Raw genomic sequence first — 19,311 nt, 5'->3', positions numbered from 1 at the left:
ATTTCATTAAAGATATGCAAAGTCACATGCAGTATGTAAAAATAAATCTATATACTATAATCCATGGATTACATAAGACTTTTAAAAATCTTTAAGTATTCTATATGTGTTGATTGCTACCACCAAGTTGTAAAAGTTGTCTTTTGAGTGATTGTAAGCAGAACACAATTCACAATAGTGCTTAGTGCTTTTTCAAATCCATTAATCTCCTGAGTGACATTTACATATATCTATGAATTATATTAACTACTTCATCTACATTTGAATACAAAATTACTTAAATCGATGATAGAAAGCGTTCTTTAGTAGGTGAGAGTGAAGTGATTATTCTCTTTTTAGTTTAGCTCAATTGAGTTTAATATTAGGGTTTTGTCTTATGCTTATAATCACAGGTGTGTTTCCTAAGACTTAAATTTAAGATCAAGCCACCCTGTGGAGAGCTAGTCATATGGTATTATAAGATTTTCCTAATTTGTGCATAGCAATGTAAGCAATTTAAAATAATCACAGTGATAAAAGTGGACATTTCTGAATTATTTGAGTGAGTGTGTCACCCTCTTTGAAACACTCAATATAAGTTCTGAGCACTTCCATTAAAAATCTAACCATTAAAAATATAAAATCACCAGCCTGGGCAACATGGTGAAACCCCATCTCTTAAAAAAAAATACAAAAATTAGTCAAGCATGGTGGCACTTGACTGTATTCCTAGGTACTTGAGAGGCTGGGGTAGAAGGATGCTTGAGCCTGAGAGGTTGAGGCTGCAGTGGATGTGATTGCACTACTGCACTCCACCTGGGTGACACAGTGAGACTCTGTCTCAAGGAAAAAAAAGTATATATATATACATATATATTAATATATACACAAAATATAGAATTTATATATGTTAGTCATTAAAATACACTCCCTTAAAAGATAATATAGGCAATTCCCACCTTAAAATGATTGAAGGTTCTTTGTTTGCAAGTAACAGCAACAGACTGTGGCTTACTTCACTCAAGGTTCAGATCTCAGAGAATGTAAGTGGATTTGGTTCTGTCGTATGCTCTCCACCATGCTGCGAACCTACCACTGCTCACGGCTAAAAGAAGTCAGGTGTGTTGATTTGTAATCCTACATGCACTGCCCTTAATGAGAGAGCAGAAAGTTCCCCAAAAGAAGAGAAAGTGATTGTTGGATAGAAAGCCCTCACACGTCTTCTGTGAATCGCCCCTGTTTCCAAAATACATTTTTAAATATGTTTGGAAGAGTAGGTAATGAATGGCTTTCTTGAACTTTGGACAATGACTTCAGCAGAATTCAGGGCTCTAGAAGTAGTAATTTCCAGTAAAGAAAGCTGCTGCACTCTGAATTCTGATTTTTCTTTTACTGGGTGTATATGGACCACGTGACACTCAGAATGCACCTCAATTGCTTCATTGATAAAACGGAGATGCACGAACTTGTCTGTTTCTGTTACTCAGTTCTGGTGGTGACCACCTAACATTTCTAAAAGTACTATGGAAAATGAAAGGTGCTGTATATTTTTAAATAAATAAGGAATAAAGGAGGTGCAACTAGAGAGAAAGCTGTGGAAGACAAGTAGCCCAATCTAGTCCCCTTTAATCATTGAAATAGAGTTCTGATACTTCAGAACAACAGAGGAAATGGTTCCTGTGTTGTAATTTTGCCGACTCATCAGGAAACAAAGGATTAAGGTTCGTCTACCTTAAAGACAAACATTACAGATTTATATTCAAGCAAGTTTATTCTTATTCTGAGAGTCAGGCTGTTTGTGGGATACTCATGGGGCCTGGAAAAGTTGCGAATAAAGAAAGCTTTAGAAATAAGAGGAGCTGGGTTTGCTCTAAGATAGAGGATATGGGAAAGAAAGAACACAAATGAGTGGCATTTATTGAAAGTTCTGTCCATTCTGAGTAGTTGACATGCATTGTCTCTTGTAATTCTCAAAGTAACTCACAGAAGTAGTAACTCGGTATCTGTTTTACATGTGCGAAAATGTAGGCAGTAACTATTGAGTAACTTACCCAGTAAGTGGGAAGCTGGTCTGTAAACCCAGATGCAAAACCTTATCCTCTAAGCAAAGGCTATCTGTTCTCCTTCCTCTTAAAATCTTTTATTTTACCAAACAAGTACAATAAAAGTCAAGGTGAAAGCAATTTGTGTGCAGGGATGTTCTTCGAAATGTGTGCGAAGGTGCACATGCTACGCGGAAAACACACACAATTTTATAACTGGCAATAAAGTATATATCTAGTTTAACAGTTTCATCACTTCCTGGCGCTCAAATGTGTCCCTGTTCGATGTGGCTGATGCAGATGAGTAATTGGTAGAAGTAAGGAGAAAAGTAGGCTTCTAGTGATACTATAATATATTGCTAAATAGCCCTGCTTCAAATAGTTTTTGCTCACAACTTGTGGTTCCAGAAAGATGAAGTCCGAAGGATCAGTAAGATTTTTGGCAGATACTGCTGTAGGCTGTGGTGGGAGTCACAGAAGTTACATAATGTCCCCTGAAACGTCCTTTGTTATGCTGCTCCAAGAAGTACTCATTCCTCATCTAACTGTGGTCCACTTTTAAGGAAGAAGCTTTATCTACTTAATTTTTGAAGAGTAAAAACCATGGCACTGTCCAAATGATAAATTGTATTTTTTATATTTCATTAAGCTCCATGGAATCCTAGATACGGCTCATATGCTGCCAGCTTACTTTCTTCTTATGTTTCGTGCATGAATTCATTTGTAATGCAATGCTACTGAAACTGATTACTGTATTAATTTTTCCTCCTTTTTGGAATGTTATGTTATGCTTAAAATAGCTAAGAACTATTCACATATGCAAAAATAATTGTGCCATTCATTAGTTAAAAAGTCTATAAAATGTATCTTCGGAAAGTATTTACAGGTATTTTCTTGATTGTAGCTGATTGATTTTTATCAGTTACTTTTGAGATAAAAATTGGTACCCTTCCTGGATTAATTAAATTGAATACATTCTAAGGGAAAAGTTTAGCCTAGCTCCTTACACCTTGCATTTTCCACTGAGAGAGATTATGCAAAAGAGCATTATATGTGTACTAAAAGTTGACATTTAAAAGAATTTGTTATGGCCCATTATTTCCTCTAACAATGAAAATATGAAGGCAGCAGATGTGAATAAATCAATAAGCATGCTTTTGATACAGCAGCCATGTTTTTGGTTTATTCGGCTCTGCTGTTAATGCACTGGGAAAAAAAAAAAACCAGTATCATTTTGAGTGATTTATAAAAATGTTTTTCTGATTATATCATTTCATTGTTTGTAGCTTTTAACAACTCCAACATACCGATTCTGGTGTTTTGAAACATAAATACATCTTGACGTCTGATGTATTCTGTTTATTCTGCTATTTGGCATCTGAATAAATACGTTATTACTTTCAGGTGGGAAAGGTGGAAAAAAGAAGAAAAATAAAAACTCTTCTAAACCACAGAAAAACAATGGATCCACTTGGGCCAATGTCCCTCTACCTCCTCCCCCAGTCCAGCCCCTTCCTGGTACAGAGCTGGAACACTATGCGGCGGAACAACAAGAAAATGGGTAAAGATATTTTATATACTAACAAAATGGCCAGGGCTCTCCTCTCGTCTCTGTTGTTCATTTTTGCCATCATCTTATGGTCTCTTACTGTTTCCTTTGGCCCCCACCACCATGTTCATTGCATTTTCCCCTCTGTTATTGTTTGCGCTGTCTATATATTTTTAGCTGGTAAATACAAAACAGCACATATTGAGGACTGAGAATCTTTGGCCTTCAAGTGCCTTAGATTGTCTGCAATCATGATAATGCAGCCTCCATTTATAATATTGCTTGTTAGTTTGAAAGCAAGTACCCACAGCTCTGTGAACTAAAGAGCCACTCCTGAGAAGGGCTGAAAAGGGAATTAAAATAACCTTCTTCATCATCCCTTGCAGTTCTCTAATGACTTGATGTCTGGCCATAGCAGGGCGCCACTGTAGAGCTCCATCACAATTGGGATAATTGTAGGGACCTGGCCAGTGGGTAGAACTTTAATCATCAGCTCTGATGGGAACTTAGGGGCCAGAACAATCGTAGAGCCAATGCACACTCTGTAATGAAACCTTTTTAAGTTACAGCATTTTCTTTGAGGGCCTTTAAATGTGACCAGTTTCCTTAATCTTTCCCAAATGTCTCACAAGAGCACAAGAGTGGGTTTTCCTCTGTTAGTTTAAGCCTTAATTGATTTTAAATACAAAGACACTGATACTTTTTATCCTCTAATTAAAAAAAAAAAAACACTGGTCAAAAAATCATACTGTTTCCTTTTCCAGTTTAATAATTCTGAATGTTTTGTCTTTCTTATCATTCCCAGGTCAGTGTTTATTTTGACTGGGCCTTTATGTAAGCTAAAACTATAGATAAAAGCAGTTTTTCTTGTCGCAGGATTTTTTTTTTTTTACTTAGAAATATTTAGATATTAAAATAAATCCATTCATTTCTATAATGGTTTTTTTTTGTCTTGGTTTAAAAAATCACATATACATGCTCATAAATTTTTTCTTCATCCTCTTTTATTTGTACATAACTCTTGTCTTTGAGGTCTTCAGATTAATTTTTCTAACTAGAATCTTCTATGTCATAGCATTAGCTTCCTTTAATGATATCATTTGCATTTTGATAAATAAAATATATATACATATATGCTCTATATATGCAATGTATATATGTATACACACACACACTAATATTTTGTGTCTATGTCTTCCTCTTCCTCCAAAAGCTTTCATTTGTCTCTCTGAGATTGTAGCACTTATCATATATGCATATATTGTTATTTTAATTCTTTTAAGTTCACATTTGAAATGGGAAACTAAAAGCATATTCTGTGTCCTCTTTCTCTAACTTAAAAATAAAATTCTGTAGATGATCTTAATTTGTATTAATGTTATAAATGTGTCAGTGTCAGAAAAACCAAAGCTGTATATTCCACAAGAAAAGATTACTACAGAGCTTAGAAATCTGCATTTTAAAAGCTGTAGTCAGAGAATACAGAAATGGGGACTTGGAAAACGGGAAGAGAAAGTAGTGCTGTTAAGCGTTATATGCATCAAGTCTTGAACTCATATCATGAAAACTGTGGATAATTTGGAGTTTTTTTTTCCCACGGAGTCTACTAAATAATACATAGACTATAGTAATTCCTGTAACCCCCGCAATAAAACTAATTAATTCAAAATCAATGCTAAACTTCTCACTTTATTTTCTTATCTTGCAGTGGAATTGGAAATATTCATGAAATAATAGATGGAACAAATTTTTATGATTTAACACATTATTTTCAGTATAATTAAAATATAAAACACAAAACTGTGTCTACATGTTTGGAAACTTTATTTTTATGTATATGTATTTTCAGTCACTGACCTTCAAGTTCTTGTTTGTCTTAAATACCTAGTATTTGCTTAAAAAAAAGTTATCATTCTTACTAAAAATAGTGGTTAGATCTTAGTAATATTGACAACAAACTTCAATTTCGTTATTTTTTGAGTTCAGTTTTTAAAAGGCTAACACTTGAAAATTATTATTTAATTGTTTATAATAAAAAGATATTTAAAGTTAATATAAAAACAAATACAAATTAATAGATTTTGGCATGATTTTGTCCATTTTTTGATGTATTCTTTATACTTTTATGTTTTCTAATTGGTGAACCATATGATACTGAAAAAGAAAGATTATTATCTTTCTAAGCTCTGTAGTAATCTTTTCTTGTGGAATATACAGCTTTGGTTTTTCTTTGTTCATGATTCATGTGACACTGACACATTTATAACATTAATACAAATTAAGATCATCTACAGAATTTTATTTTTAAGTTAGAGAAAGAGGACACAGAATATGCTTTTAGTTTCCCATTTCAAATGTGAACTTAAAAGAATTAAAATAACAATATATGCATATATGATAAGTGCTACAATCTCAGAGAGACAAATGAAAGCTTTTGGAGGAAGAGGAAGACATAGACACAAAATATTAGTGTGTGTGTGTATACATATATACATTGCATATATAGAGCATATATGTATATATATTTTATTATATCACAAAATAAATCTTCAAAATTGATCTTCTAGAAAACTTTTCTGTAATTTAGAACCTTCATAATTCAGGTTTAAGCTTTTCTTGATATACAAAATATAAAAACTTCAGATCCTTTTTTTGCTCCTGATACTTTAATTAGAGACCAGACACTAAACACTGTCTTGCTCCTGACACACACACACATGCACACACACAAACACACACAATTTTGTACGATAAGCCCCAGCTGAACAATGTGGAAGAATAATAATTTCCCTACAGAAAGGGGCAATTATATATACCAGGGAGGCCCGGGGAAAGCTTGTAGAAGTAAAGTTTTGAGGTGAATCTAGAATCATTTATTCACGAATAATAGAAAAACATTTGGTGGCTGCTGGATGCCAGACACGGAGCCAAAAATAAGGACAAAGATAACAAGAAAATGTCTCTGTCCAAAAGTGGTCTAGCATTAGAATAGATTGTTAGTCAACAGCTATAACAAAATTTTACTATTGTTGTGATTTTCTGTGCGAATGGAGACAAATTTCCCTGGCCAAAGACCAAAAAAAGAAAAAAAAAGACAATAAATATAATACAATGAAAGACGAGAAAACAGGAAATAGCAAATAGCCCCATTAGTCTTCCTTTTGAATTCCCACCCTCTTTTAGTGAAGGTGATTTGCCTGCGTGTTTTTGTTATTCCTAACGCTTGCTCCTCTATTGTGGTACTCCTCATGTTGCACTTCACTGCTTGTCTGTGTCCTTTATCAATTTGTCACTGATGTATGAGGTTTGTTGAGTTTGAAAACTGCATAGGGTAGGAGATAATCTAAGAAGATGTTTTGAAGCCAATTGTGAAGCTTTGTATGTCACATTGGAGTTCTGATGTTTGAGTACAGATGATGAATTGGAGGATGTGAGGCTGGGGCAGGTAGATAAAGCATGGAATATCACAGTAGAATGGTTAATATCATGTAAATGATAAGGGAATAAAACAAAGCAATGGCAATGGGATGGAGGAAAGGTAAGTATTTAGAAGATATACTTAGCTAATGGTAATCATCACCTTGAAAATATTGTCTCTAGTTTTTTGTTACAATATTTAGTATTATTTCTAAAAAGCTTAACTATCATCAGTTTTCATTCTAAGCCTTTCCCCACAATATAAAAATAAATATCAAAATAAAACAAAAAGTATCAGAATATCAAAAGTTACCAACTACCCAAAGAAGAAAATTATTTGTTAATTTAGTAATATAGCAATGATGGCAATGCTTTATCCCATCAATATTCTTCTCTCAGCTTGACAAAAATATGTCAAAATATGTTAATCCCTAGCTATAAATACAGTGCATTTTATGATAGTCATATGATTCTAGGAAGAATTCAATGGTAATTAAATTGAAAAGTGGGGCTTTTCTTTGCTACTGCAATTAGAGATTGGCAAGCTTCTGCCAGTGTTGAACTTTATTGTATTTTTATCAGTAATTTGGTATTTGTGCCTGGCCTTTTACAGGTTCATTCACATGCAACATTGATTTGTTGTCATCTTTATCATTATTCGCCAGGCAAGACAGATAATATGATGCCTCATAGTTCACTGACGATAAAGCCAAAGAACAAAACCTTCTCCCAGAAAGGTTGACCGAAAGATCTTTGGTTTGGCATTTGCAGCATTTTCACAGTCTTTTTCCATGTTACTACAAGAAAAAGTTGAAATTCTATCACTCAAATAAGATGTGTATCTGTAAACTGTGAAGGAAACTAGAAAAACAGAGCTACAGTTCATAAAATTTACAGTGTCATTTGTTACTTCTCCTCCGTCTTCGGTAACGCATGAAACCTACGTATTTGTTGCTTGCAGTGGATTAAGACATGAACACCGTAGAGATAACAGACCGTTCTTCTCCTTCATGTGGTACACTCCACGCCCCAACTTTCCTTCATTTATTCTTTCAGGTTCTTTTAGTCTTTTCTTTTATCTCTTTTTCCATTTTTCCTCTTTTGGCACATGGTAAGTAGATGGATCTGTGGACATTTTTCAGCTTCGCTATCCCCAAAAGGGTAAAGAATTTGCTCCTTCCTATTCTAAATTATCTTTACAAAAAAAAAATGACACAGAAAAATTGGTGACAATTGGCTGGGCACGGTGGCTCAGTCCTGTAATCCCAGCACTTTGGGAGGCCGAGGCAGGTGGATCATGAGGTCAGGAGATCGAGACCATCCTGGCTAATGTGGTGAAACCCCGTCTCTACTAAAAATACAAAAAACTAGCCGGTCGTGGTGGCAGTGCCTGTAGTCCCAGCTACTCGGGAGGCTGAGGCAGGAGAATGGCGTGAACCCAGGAGGCGGAGCTTGCAGTGAGCCAAGATCACGCCACTGCACTCCAGCCTGGGAGATTGAGGCTTAGACATAGTCAATGGATGTCAATGGATGGAATAAAGAGAAGTAAATATTTTTATTCAGACCATTCTGTTGTTTTCATAGATGAATTTGTAAGTGGCAGGCAAGATTGATTAGAGGATGGGAAAAACTAAAAAACTAAAAACAAATCCCACCAGGACAGTGAGTTACAATATTTTAAAGAAATAAGATCTTTTTCCATGTGGAATTTAATTGTGATCTCCAACATATAAAACAGATAAAAAAGGCATCAATTTTTTTAGAGCAATATGTTTTTTCAATTCAGATTAACACTGATTATATAGTCAATTAAATGGGAATACAGTTTAAATGATGGTATTTTCTAGTATAAAAATTGCTATTTGTAACACACTAGTGTGTGTCTGTTGTTTATAATGTCTAATATTATAATAGATATTCAGGAGGAAATATTCCTATCAAACCATGCAGGACTTCTGAAACAGGGCCTTGCAACTCATTTACGTAGCCTCCTCAAGAGAAGAAAATGGCCATGGAAACGAAAATAAAGGAGTTAAAATGATAACTAGCTTTGAAGGAAGAATCTTTGGAATTTGGGGAAAAAGAGTTTAGGGGTCTAAGGAAATTGAACATCCAAAGATGCTATTATTCCCCCCAAAAAACAAACAAAAACCCTTTCTGTAACTATCTGTCACCCACAGGAAAATGTCAAACTCCTTGTAGGGCTGATAAGGCCTTCAGTGACCAGCCTATCCCTAACTCTCTTGCTGCTTCCATGGCCAATTTTCTTCTTTCTTTGCCAGCTCTCGGCGTTGAGGGAAATATTTGAACTCTTCAAATTATTTTCTCTTCCTCTGGGCTTCCGCACGTGTTGCTTAAAATATTCCTTTTACTGGTGTTCAACATAGCCCTGCCCAACTCCAAAACTAGTTTAGACCTCATGCCTTCTACTTTTGTGGCGTCATTGATCGTTTGTTCAGCATCAGCTTTCCCCACCGAAATGTCTGCTCTGGGAAATAGATTCAGGGCCCTGACACATAACTGTCCAAAAAAATAAATTTATAGTTGTTTTTTAAATAAAGTTTATTTTTACATCTGTTTTAGGCTCACAGCAAAATTGAGCAGAAGGTACAGATTTATCCCAGGCCCTACACATTGATAGCCTCCCCAGCTATCAACATGCTCCACCAGAGTGGGACATTTGTCACAAATGATGCACCTACAGTGACACATCATCATCGCCCAGAGTCCACAGTTTACATTAGGGTTCTCTCTGTGTTGCACGTTCTGTGGATTTGAACAGATGTAATACATGTGTCCACTGTTATTGTACAATACAGAGCGGTTGCACTGCCCTAAAATTCCTCTGTGCTCTGCCTATCCATGGCTTCCTCCCGTCTAGCCTCTGGAAACGACTCATCTTTTTTCTGTCTCCATAGTGTTGCCTTTTCCAGGGTGTCAAGTAGTTGGAATCGTATTGTGTGTACCTTTTTTAGACCTTTCACTTGGTGATGTGCCTTCACGTTTCTCCCATGTCTTTCTATGGCTTGACAGCGCATTTCTTTTTAGCAACAAATAATACTTCATTGCATGGATGTTCTGCAACTTATTTATCCATCTACCTCCTGGGAGACATGTTGGTTGCATCCACATTTTGGCAATTATGAATAACACCAATATAAATACACGAGTTCAAATTTTATGATAAATTCAGCTTTTAAACAGAATAAATGAAAAGGCTTTCAAGTGAAATATTCAAGAATCGTCCGGACATTTATGAGTTACTGTTTGTAAGAAGGATCAAGACTATAGATGTAGATTTCTGATATTTAATAATACCACAGTTTCCCTAATGAATAGCTCCCATGTACGAGAAACTGTACTAGGTGCAAGAAGTAGCTGAGAATTACAGCTTTCTTGAATTTAAGAATCTCACAAAATAGGGGGAGAAAAGAGACACAGAAACAAATAATCTCAATATAATATGGGGAGTACCACAATATAAATATTATGGAATTACAATTAATTCCATTTGGAGTGGAGAAGAGAAGACTTCACGAAACGGATGACATTTGAAGTGACTCTGGTTGAAGGAAGAGTAGGCACTTACAAGCAAGTGATTTGAGAACAGTCATAAACAGAGGCAGACTTTAAAAAAAAATAGGGTATATGGATGTTGAGGAAATAGTGCAAGATTAAGCTAGAAAAATGAGTTTATCAGATGAGGATGGATTTTTTAGACCCACCTAATGAGTTGAAGAGGTTTTTTTGTTTTTGTTTTTTTTAAATAATGCTAGTTATAATCACTGAACAATTTTAGGCTTAAGCATGATGTGAATGAAGATTTTAGAGACATAATTTAGTTTACAGCAGGAAACTGATGTGTGATTGTGGGAGTGGGGATGAAGTGTAGGAGAAAGATTCACTAGATATTTAAGATGTTGAATTTATAAGACCATTATATCCATTAATATTATTTATCTTTTCCTTGTCTGTGTTTAAAAGGATGTTATAATCTATTTGATTTCTGAAAGTATTCGGACTACAGAGAATTGAAATAAAAATGCTATTGATTTTGTCTCATGGTTAAAACTTTTTGGATCAATTTTCTATATTCGCAGACCACAGTCCCTAAGAAAATACGGTTTTAAATAATTGTTATATTTTACACTCAAAATTTTTTTAAAGGATAGATTGCATGCTAAACTTTTTTTTCCTACAATAGAAGTATCATTTTTATTTTATAGGGCAAGGTTTTGAACTCCCGTTTTATGTTTTGCATTTGGATGACAAGATAAAGAACATTGGTTTTTACTGAGAAAATTAGGAGAATCAAAGAGATACTGAATGCATTTATATCATAGTCTTAATGACATATGGAATGAAAGGTTATCAGATATCTAGAATAAGAATAAGTAAAATTCTCCAACACTTCTTAGATAATCAATCAGCTATATTGGCATGTAATGTTGGTGCACAAGTATGAACAGGCGAAGGAAGTAGTTAAATCTATGAGCACTAAATTCATTAATTGTCTTTAATTAGCAATTTGATTTTTTCACATGAGTAAGTTTGTTGGGAAGTTATTGCCTCTTGTAACTGTGGGGTAACAATTAGCTAATAAGGTCTTTTAAGAATAAATTAAGATATTGAGATAACAGATGTAATTACAATTAGAAGTTAAGATAACAGCCAGGTGATTTACTGTGGTGACACCAACAGCTTCAGGAAGAAATGAACCGCGAGAGCATTTCAGATGCCATGTGGTTGCTGCTTACTGCCAGTAGAATTGCGTGCATGTATGTGTATGTGTATTTGTGTCAATGTGCATATTTTTCTCATTTAATTTCAGCTATGACAGTGATAGCTGGTGCCCACCATTGCCAGTACAAACTTACTTACATCAAGGTCTGGAAGATGAACTGGAAGAAGATGATGATAGGGTCCCAACACCTCCTGTCCGAGGCGTGGCTTCTTCTCCTGCTATCTCCTTTGGACAGCAGTCCACTGCAACTCTTACTCCATCCCCACGGGAAGAGATGCAACCCATGCTGCAGGCTCACCTGGATGAGTTGACAAGAGCCTATCAGTTTGATATAGCAAAACAAACATGGTAAATATCTTCATTAAGTCAAGAGACCCATACTTTCAACACATGGATTTTTTTTAAATAAATTCACAAGAGATTCTGATAGAACTACACAGCTAGGTTTAAAAGTGATTTTGTATAACTCCTTAATCATTTAGATAAATATATTCACTGCAGAAATGTTAAATAATTTGGCCAAAACTAGAACTAGAACTGAAACTGGAACTGGAGCTGGAACTGGAACTAGAACTAGAACTAAAATTAGAACTAGAGCAAGAATTCAAATCTGCTGTATTTCAGGCTAAAGTGCTCTTGGCTACACCAGAGTCTTCTCTAATTTATGGTTTATCTTCAGTTAGCATATCCTTGAACTCACATCCCATGATGTAATAAAAGACTCCTTTGAGATTCCTCAAAGTGCCTGTGATTAATTCTGTATGTGGTTGTCAATATGTAAATGTGAGCTTCTGCAAATCACATATGGTCAGTATTAGTTATTAAAAGACTCTCTTTACCTGAGTTAAACGCAACAGAAAAAACCAACAATATTAGTATCAGTAAATGCATGAAAAGCAGGAGTAATCAAAAATTTCACATTTCTTTTTCTAATCAATCTATAAACTTCTATAAACTATAGGTGGCAATTTACCTAGGTATCCTGAGGCATTAACACAGATATATAAATGGGACTAACTCTCACAATTTTATACAGGTTTTTTTTTTGGTTTTGTTATTCAATGTTTCTATTTTAATTTTCAAAGGCAAGACTGTTATATCACTTTAAATCTCCATATCATACTCCAATTTTCTTCTGTTGATTTACACTTTGTGCTTGAAGTCTGAGTAAATTTTTTAAATAGTATTTGTTTTGTTTTTTAAAATAGTTCTAGCCTTGGGGATAAATAATTCTTATGCTCATTATTAATGAAGTATTTATTTTTAAAATACAGCTAACTGTACATAGAAAGAGATACCAAAAGCAGGAATATGACTTAAAGATCATTACAAACAGCCTCTTTTCTTAAGATAAGACATTCTTGAACATTTTCCAACAATTGTCAGATGCTTTCTCAAAGGCCAAAGACAACTTGCCGTTAAACGCTATTATTTTTCATCAATCTGCTTTTTATAAAACATCACTATGTAAGTTGAAGTCAGCTGCTTCAAGAGCCATAGAATTCCTTCATGTTAATTAATGAAGCAATGCAGTTTGGTCGTCTAAAGCACACACTCAAGCTGAAGGGTTCTCAAATTTGCCTACATTTTAGAACCATTTGGATAACCTTAAAATATATTGGTACCTGGGCTCCACTCCCAGAGAAAGATTCTGACTGCCATGATCTGGAATTTGACTGCAACAGCCAAAGTTGGGACTACTGCTGTGGAGATGAACCTGCCTTGCTGGCTGCTTGACTTTGGGCAACTTGCTAAACATTTATATGCTATAGTTTCCCCATGTGTAAAATGATGGTGATAATAGGAATTAGCTCACATAGGAAATTAGAGGGCAGTCCCCAAGACCACCTATATTTCTGATAGCAAGTACAAGTTTCAAGGGTCCCTAAGACCACCCTGAAGTTTGAGAATTCTCTATAGTAAGTCATGGAACTCACCAAAAGATTTTACACCCAAAGCTACAGTTTATTACAGTGAAAAGATATGCATTAAAATCAGCCAAAAGAAGAAATGCATGGGACATAGTCCAGGAAAATTCCAAAAGCAGAGCTTCCAGTTGTCCTCTCTCAGTGGAATCATAGACAGCGTTACTTTCCCAACAAAAAGCGTGACATTAAACACCAGGGAGAATTGCCAGCCAGGGATGGGCACACCTTCCCTGAGGTCCTGCGACTTCATTTTGGCTCTGTCACACAGGCATTGTTGACTACCCACATGGCTGACCTCAATTTCCAGCCCCTCCAGAGGCTGACGTGATACCGTGCAACTCGAAGCCCTACCATAAATCATATTGCTGTGCTTTCTGGAGTAGCCTAAGGTCTCCAGGTAAACAGAGAGACTTTTATCAAGCAGGACATTCTAAGGGCTTAGAGATGACCTCCCAGGAGTAGAGGGCAAAGGCCTAATCTCTCTTGGGTCGAGCTTCAATTCTTTTGTTACATATCCTACTTTTTGTGAGAATGAAATGAGTATGAACTTATATACTACTGTACCTGGCTGTGTATTAGCTGTTGTTATTTAGAAAGGCCTGGGTTTTCACCCCTGAGTTGTTCACTGCTGTCTTCCCACACTTACAAGAGTGTACCACTTAGTAAGTGCTTGATCGATATTTGCTAAAAGAATGAACAAATTAGTTCATCTCCGCCTGCTCCAGACACCCAGAGAGGACACCCTGTTTCTTTTTCTGAGTGTGTTCCTAGTCAACCAGCAATCTTTCAGAACGTCTTGGCTGCCTCTGCCTCTAGGAGTTATGAGCCTGCATGTGCTTCTGGTTTGGAAGTGACTCTCCATCTGGGTTGCACATCGACATCGTGGGAGGACTGTTTAACAAATAATAATTCCCAGGCTCCACCTCCCAGGATCTGTTTCTATTGCTTCATGAAGCAAACAGCACAGTGCCTGTCACTGGAAGATATTTATAAATGGGTTATGTATCCTCTTCCTGTTTTTCATTTGACCTCTTAATTGTGCTTAAATAGGAGTACATTTTTCATCCATCAAGGTATATTTGTTTTATCAAGAGGTGTCAACAGTGATGTAGGGACCAGAGTGTTGGTCTGATCCATCCTTTCCAGGACCCAAGTCCGCATCCTTACAGGAGAATGAATCATATTGCCCTATAGCCTCTTGCTCATCACTTGGCTGCCTCCCTTCCCAATTCATAAGCAGATTGGAGGCAACATTTATAGCAAGATGTGCTCATCTATCCTCAAGCTTTTCTGTAGTAATACTTAGGAAACTTGCTATTTCTTCTGATTTTTCAACTAGCAAGCTGTGATGAATGCCAAATACTAACTTGGGGCCTCAACTTCCTAATCTATTAAAGATTGAAGATTGGGGTCTGAGGATATTGAGGTAACTTCCAGAACTAGAAATTGTTTTAACATTGAAATATCAAGAATCCTGTTAACACTGAGGTTGGTTACAAGTAAGAAGCCAGTTGGGAGAGGAATATTAAACAAATTCGGGAAGATTAAAATACTTTTCCCGAAGCATGCAAATGACAGAGAAAAATAATCTAATGTCTTTCATTCACGAGCCAACACTAAAAATGCATAGTACTTTTTAATATCTCCCTTAAAGAGCATGGTCTTTCAAATACCTTTTTTATGAAGGCAAAGAAAATACTTAATGTTAAAACATGTAGTACATTCACTTTTTAATGCTGGTAACAAATAACAGTGAATTGATTTCATTTAGCATTTTATGGTTTTGAAGAAAATCTGAGTAGACCCAAAACAAATCAACTGGACCTTACTGCCCAGCTTCACATTTTGTTAGCTACCTGGTTTGAAACAAGTCACTTAAATTTGACCTTCACTTTAATAAATTCTAAAGAAGGTTGGGCCAAGCATGATAGCTCATGCCTGTAATCCCAGCACTTTGGGAGGCTGAGGCGGGACGCTTGCCTAAGCCCAGGAGTTTCAGGCCAGCCTAGACAATAGAGTCCCACCCTACAAAACATTTAAAAACTAGTTGGGCGTGGTGAAGCACACCTGTAATGCCAGCTACTTGGGAGGCTGAGGCAGGAGGATCACGTAAGCCTGGGAAGTCAGGGATGTAGTGAGCCATGATTGCATCTCCAGCCTGGGTGGCAGAACAAGACCCTGTCTCTCAAAATAAGTAAATGAATGAATGAATAAAGAAATAAATAAATAAGAGTTGATAATGCATGATCTATTTATTTCATAAGGCTGAGATTAGATTTATTCATTGCAAAAGGTTTATGATATACACCAGTGTTCTAAACACAGAGAACGCTTAGATGAATCGTTTATGCCTTTGAGGAGTTTAAGACTTTGGTGAGTGAGACAGATGCATAAATAGCTGCTGGAGCACAAATCAGTTGTGCCTGCCCTACACTGGGTTACAGTGAACGTGGAAATAGCCGTCCAGCCTTGATGTGAGAGGGATCGTGCGGGGAGGAAGCCTTCCAGGGTGGGGAATGTGTTCAGGGTTGGGAGGTCGGGAATATTAGGTCCTCATGTGACATCTTTTCTTCATAAGGGCCAGCAGGCAGCATGGGTTACACAGACTGAGTAGAATTTTGACACTAAACTGGGAGCAAAGGTGTAGTATTTTTGGAGAAAAATGTCCACTTTAAATAGTTCCTCGTGGCGAATATTCCTAGGCCCCTCTAGATGACTTCTTTTCACAAAAATACTGGGCCCGTAGTTTTTTTCCTCCACGTATTATCCCAAGTGAAGAGTTTAGTGGTCTATGTTTTCCTTGTTCGGTGAAGCTCATATTCACAGTCATTGTCTCTGCTGAAAGCATTACGAGCTCCAGAATTAGTTAATGGAAAGGAAGAAGACAATATGAGTCACTATAGCATGCATTTAATTAAAATTATGATTTTGTTGCATGTTAATGAGTTGCTTTTCTTTTTTAAATTTCATTTGAATTCTAGGCACATTCAAAGCAATAATCAACCTCCACAGCCTCCGGTTCCACCATTAGGTTATGTGTCCGGAGCCTTGATTTCTGATTTGGAAACAGATGTTCCAGATGATGATGCTGACGACGAAGAGGAAGCTTTAGAAATCCCCAGGCCCCTGAGAGCACTGGACCAGACTCCTGGATCCAGTATGGACAATCTAGACAGCTCTGTGACAGGTAATGGAACCAGTTTAATAGGAATAACTGACCTACTGGTAACGTTAAAATGCATCAAAAATCAACTACTTCCTTATTGTAAGATTTATTCCACTCCATCTGTTTCTGTAACATCTCAAATACGTTAATATTAAACACAAAATTCAAAAAGGATTTGGAAATATTTTTGCTTTCCTGCAAAAATGATAAGAAAATTCATGAATTTTAAAGAGCGTTAAAGACATGAAAGAAAACTCAATTGTATCTAGGGCTTTCATGAGAAGTTCACTCTACTAGGAAACCAAGTGTATTACATGAAAACCTTGACTTTTAGAAATGATCTTTTTTATATATATCAGGAACAGCATATGAGGTGAATGCAGTCTTAAAATGCTTCTTGATATTTCACTCTGTAAAATCATTCACTGATAGAAAGTAAGCAAGTCTCCTGAATAAGGCACTTCAAGGTTGCACAAGGTATTATTTTTAGAGTGAAGAAAATGCATAGCGAGATAAACCATATGTTTATGCATTTCACATTGCTGAATCTAGTAAATGCTTCTCTTCCAAGAAATGCAGTTATTTTTTCTGTGTACTTCTTTGGCTTTCTCTTGCCTTGTTCACCAAGTGAAACAGTTCCATTAGAACTCTTCTGTGATGATCCCAGGACTGAGGTATAACCTATTTTCAGGGATTCAAATGTACCAAATTTTTTAAAGAAAACTTTAAATCCTAATATGGCCACAATGAATATGGAGAAAACTAAAATTTCAGTCTTTCTATTCAAATAGATATACATTGTTGGAGACACAAGAAAATGCCTCCTACATGACTGTGTAGACAGAGCTACTACAAACTGAAGTCTGGTCTCTGCGTTTCACTGGGTCTTCTCAGAAGACCGCTCGTATTTGTATTTACTGTGATGACATCTTTCATCCTCGGAGTTATTTGACCACAATCTCACTTAATTATGCCAACAGCTTCCAAACTTTCACAGATTTTACACAATGTGTTAGAGTTCTGCAAACACTGATGGAAACTGGCTTATGACAATGATAAAGCAGCATCAGTGCCTATGATTTTCCTCTGCATTCCTCCCTGAATTACACAATGTGTGATGCACGAGCCCATTTTTCAGTTTTTCTTCTTACTTAGGGGCTGGTCTGCTTGCCAGCCTAATTAAGATTTAAGAGCTGCAGATACACTGCTGTGGTTTGAAATCCAACCGAAGGTGACAGAGCACAGGTTAAAATCCTCAAATGCAGAGAGCGGACTTATTAGTGCACTTTTATGTTAAACCCCTTTGCCTGAGTTTCCAGCATAATCTCCTTCAGGGTAAAATTCTGCATATTTTTGCATATTTCACTGATGATACTGAACTCTTTTCCATTAGAAATGCAGTAACAAACTGCAATAATGATGAAAAAAAGTCAGCTATAATCTGTGTAGTTCTTTTATTAAATATTATAATGTCAAAGATGATAAATATGTCTATAAATCAGGGGAATGCCGTTTCGCACTTTTACATGCTCACCTGTGACATGTTAGGCTACCCGATGTGACTGCAGCTCCAGCAATCTGCATTTCTCCTGTAGCTAGTGTCATGTTCACTCCAAATGCAGCTTTTATTGCTAAGAAAAAAAGTCTGCTTTCCTCCTTGAATTCACTGCTTAATTACTGCCATATATAAAAAGCTCAGGGCATTTCGGTTTGTATTCCATGATGAGCTTATCCTATGAATAATACATCTCTTTCGTGAAAGAAGTTGTGCTCTACACAAAAGTAGCCAAATACAAACCCACTCTTTTTTTTCTCTTTCTCTTCCACAATAACTTTGTGGAGAAGTTGTGATCAAAGATTTAATTTGCTTTCTATGGTATGTAAGTGCTTATGAGTGTGTGTGTGTGTGAGAGAGTATGTGTTAGGTGTGTGAGTGTATTGGAATGTAGATGTGGGTGCTTGTGTACGGAGTGTGTGTATAAACGTGTGAGAGTGTAGATAAGGCTGTAAGTGTGATAAAGTGCGTGTAGGAGAATAGCCCTGAGGTGGATGTGTATAGAGACTGAATATTAGAGAAATCAGCAGGCCAGTGAATGTTGTTCTAACGTGCTTATGTTTTCCTCAGACTCCTCAGGCTAGTTTAATAGCACTGAATGAGGTGGGCAATAAAACAGGCATTATTTCTACGAGCTTTTTACGTTTTTAACATGGTAAGTGCCCATACAGCGGATGCGGATCATACCACCAGTTACTGTGGGTTCTAAATATGTTTGTGGTGTGAATAAATTAGTCATTACCTCCCCCTGAAATTTGGTTAGTTATTTTCACTTTCTTGAAACTAATGACCGTTTTATTAAATATATCTCACAGTTACAGGAAGCAGCATGGGTTACACAGTCCCTGACACTCTGAAGCCAATCAGAATGTTAGTTCAATAACAACCCTGAGATGGGCTAGTAAGCCCGGATGTGAAATTACGCAGAATT

The 19,311-nt window shown here is 36.2% G+C and overlaps 1 protein-coding gene across 5 annotated transcripts in view; it reads left to right on the top strand.

The window, feature by feature from the left end:
* Positions 1–19,311, top strand: part of ROBO2 (roundabout, axon guidance receptor, homolog 2 (Drosophila)) — a 1,384,675-nt gene that overhangs the window by 1,340,962 nt on the left and 24,402 nt on the right. For all 5 annotated transcript variants that reach the window (XM_011932803.1, XM_011932804.1, XM_011932802.1 and 2 more), the window contains 3 exons: positions 3,426–3,582; positions 11,819–12,079; positions 16,641–16,846. In XM_011932803.1, the coding sequence (XP_011788193.1) occupies positions 3,426–3,582; positions 11,819–12,079; positions 16,641–16,846 (624 nt within the window). The remainder of the gene's footprint in view (positions 1–3,425; positions 3,583–11,818; positions 12,080–16,640; positions 16,847–19,311) is intronic.

This window comes from Colobus angolensis, unplaced genomic scaffold (genome assembly GCF_000951035.1).
Source record: "Colobus angolensis palliatus isolate OR3802 unplaced genomic scaffold, Cang.pa_1.0 Scaffold98, whole genome shotgun sequence".
Taxonomy (NCBI): domain Eukaryota; kingdom Metazoa; phylum Chordata; class Mammalia; order Primates; family Cercopithecidae; genus Colobus; species Colobus angolensis.
This window is presented reverse-complemented; position numbering and strand designations above follow the sequence as displayed.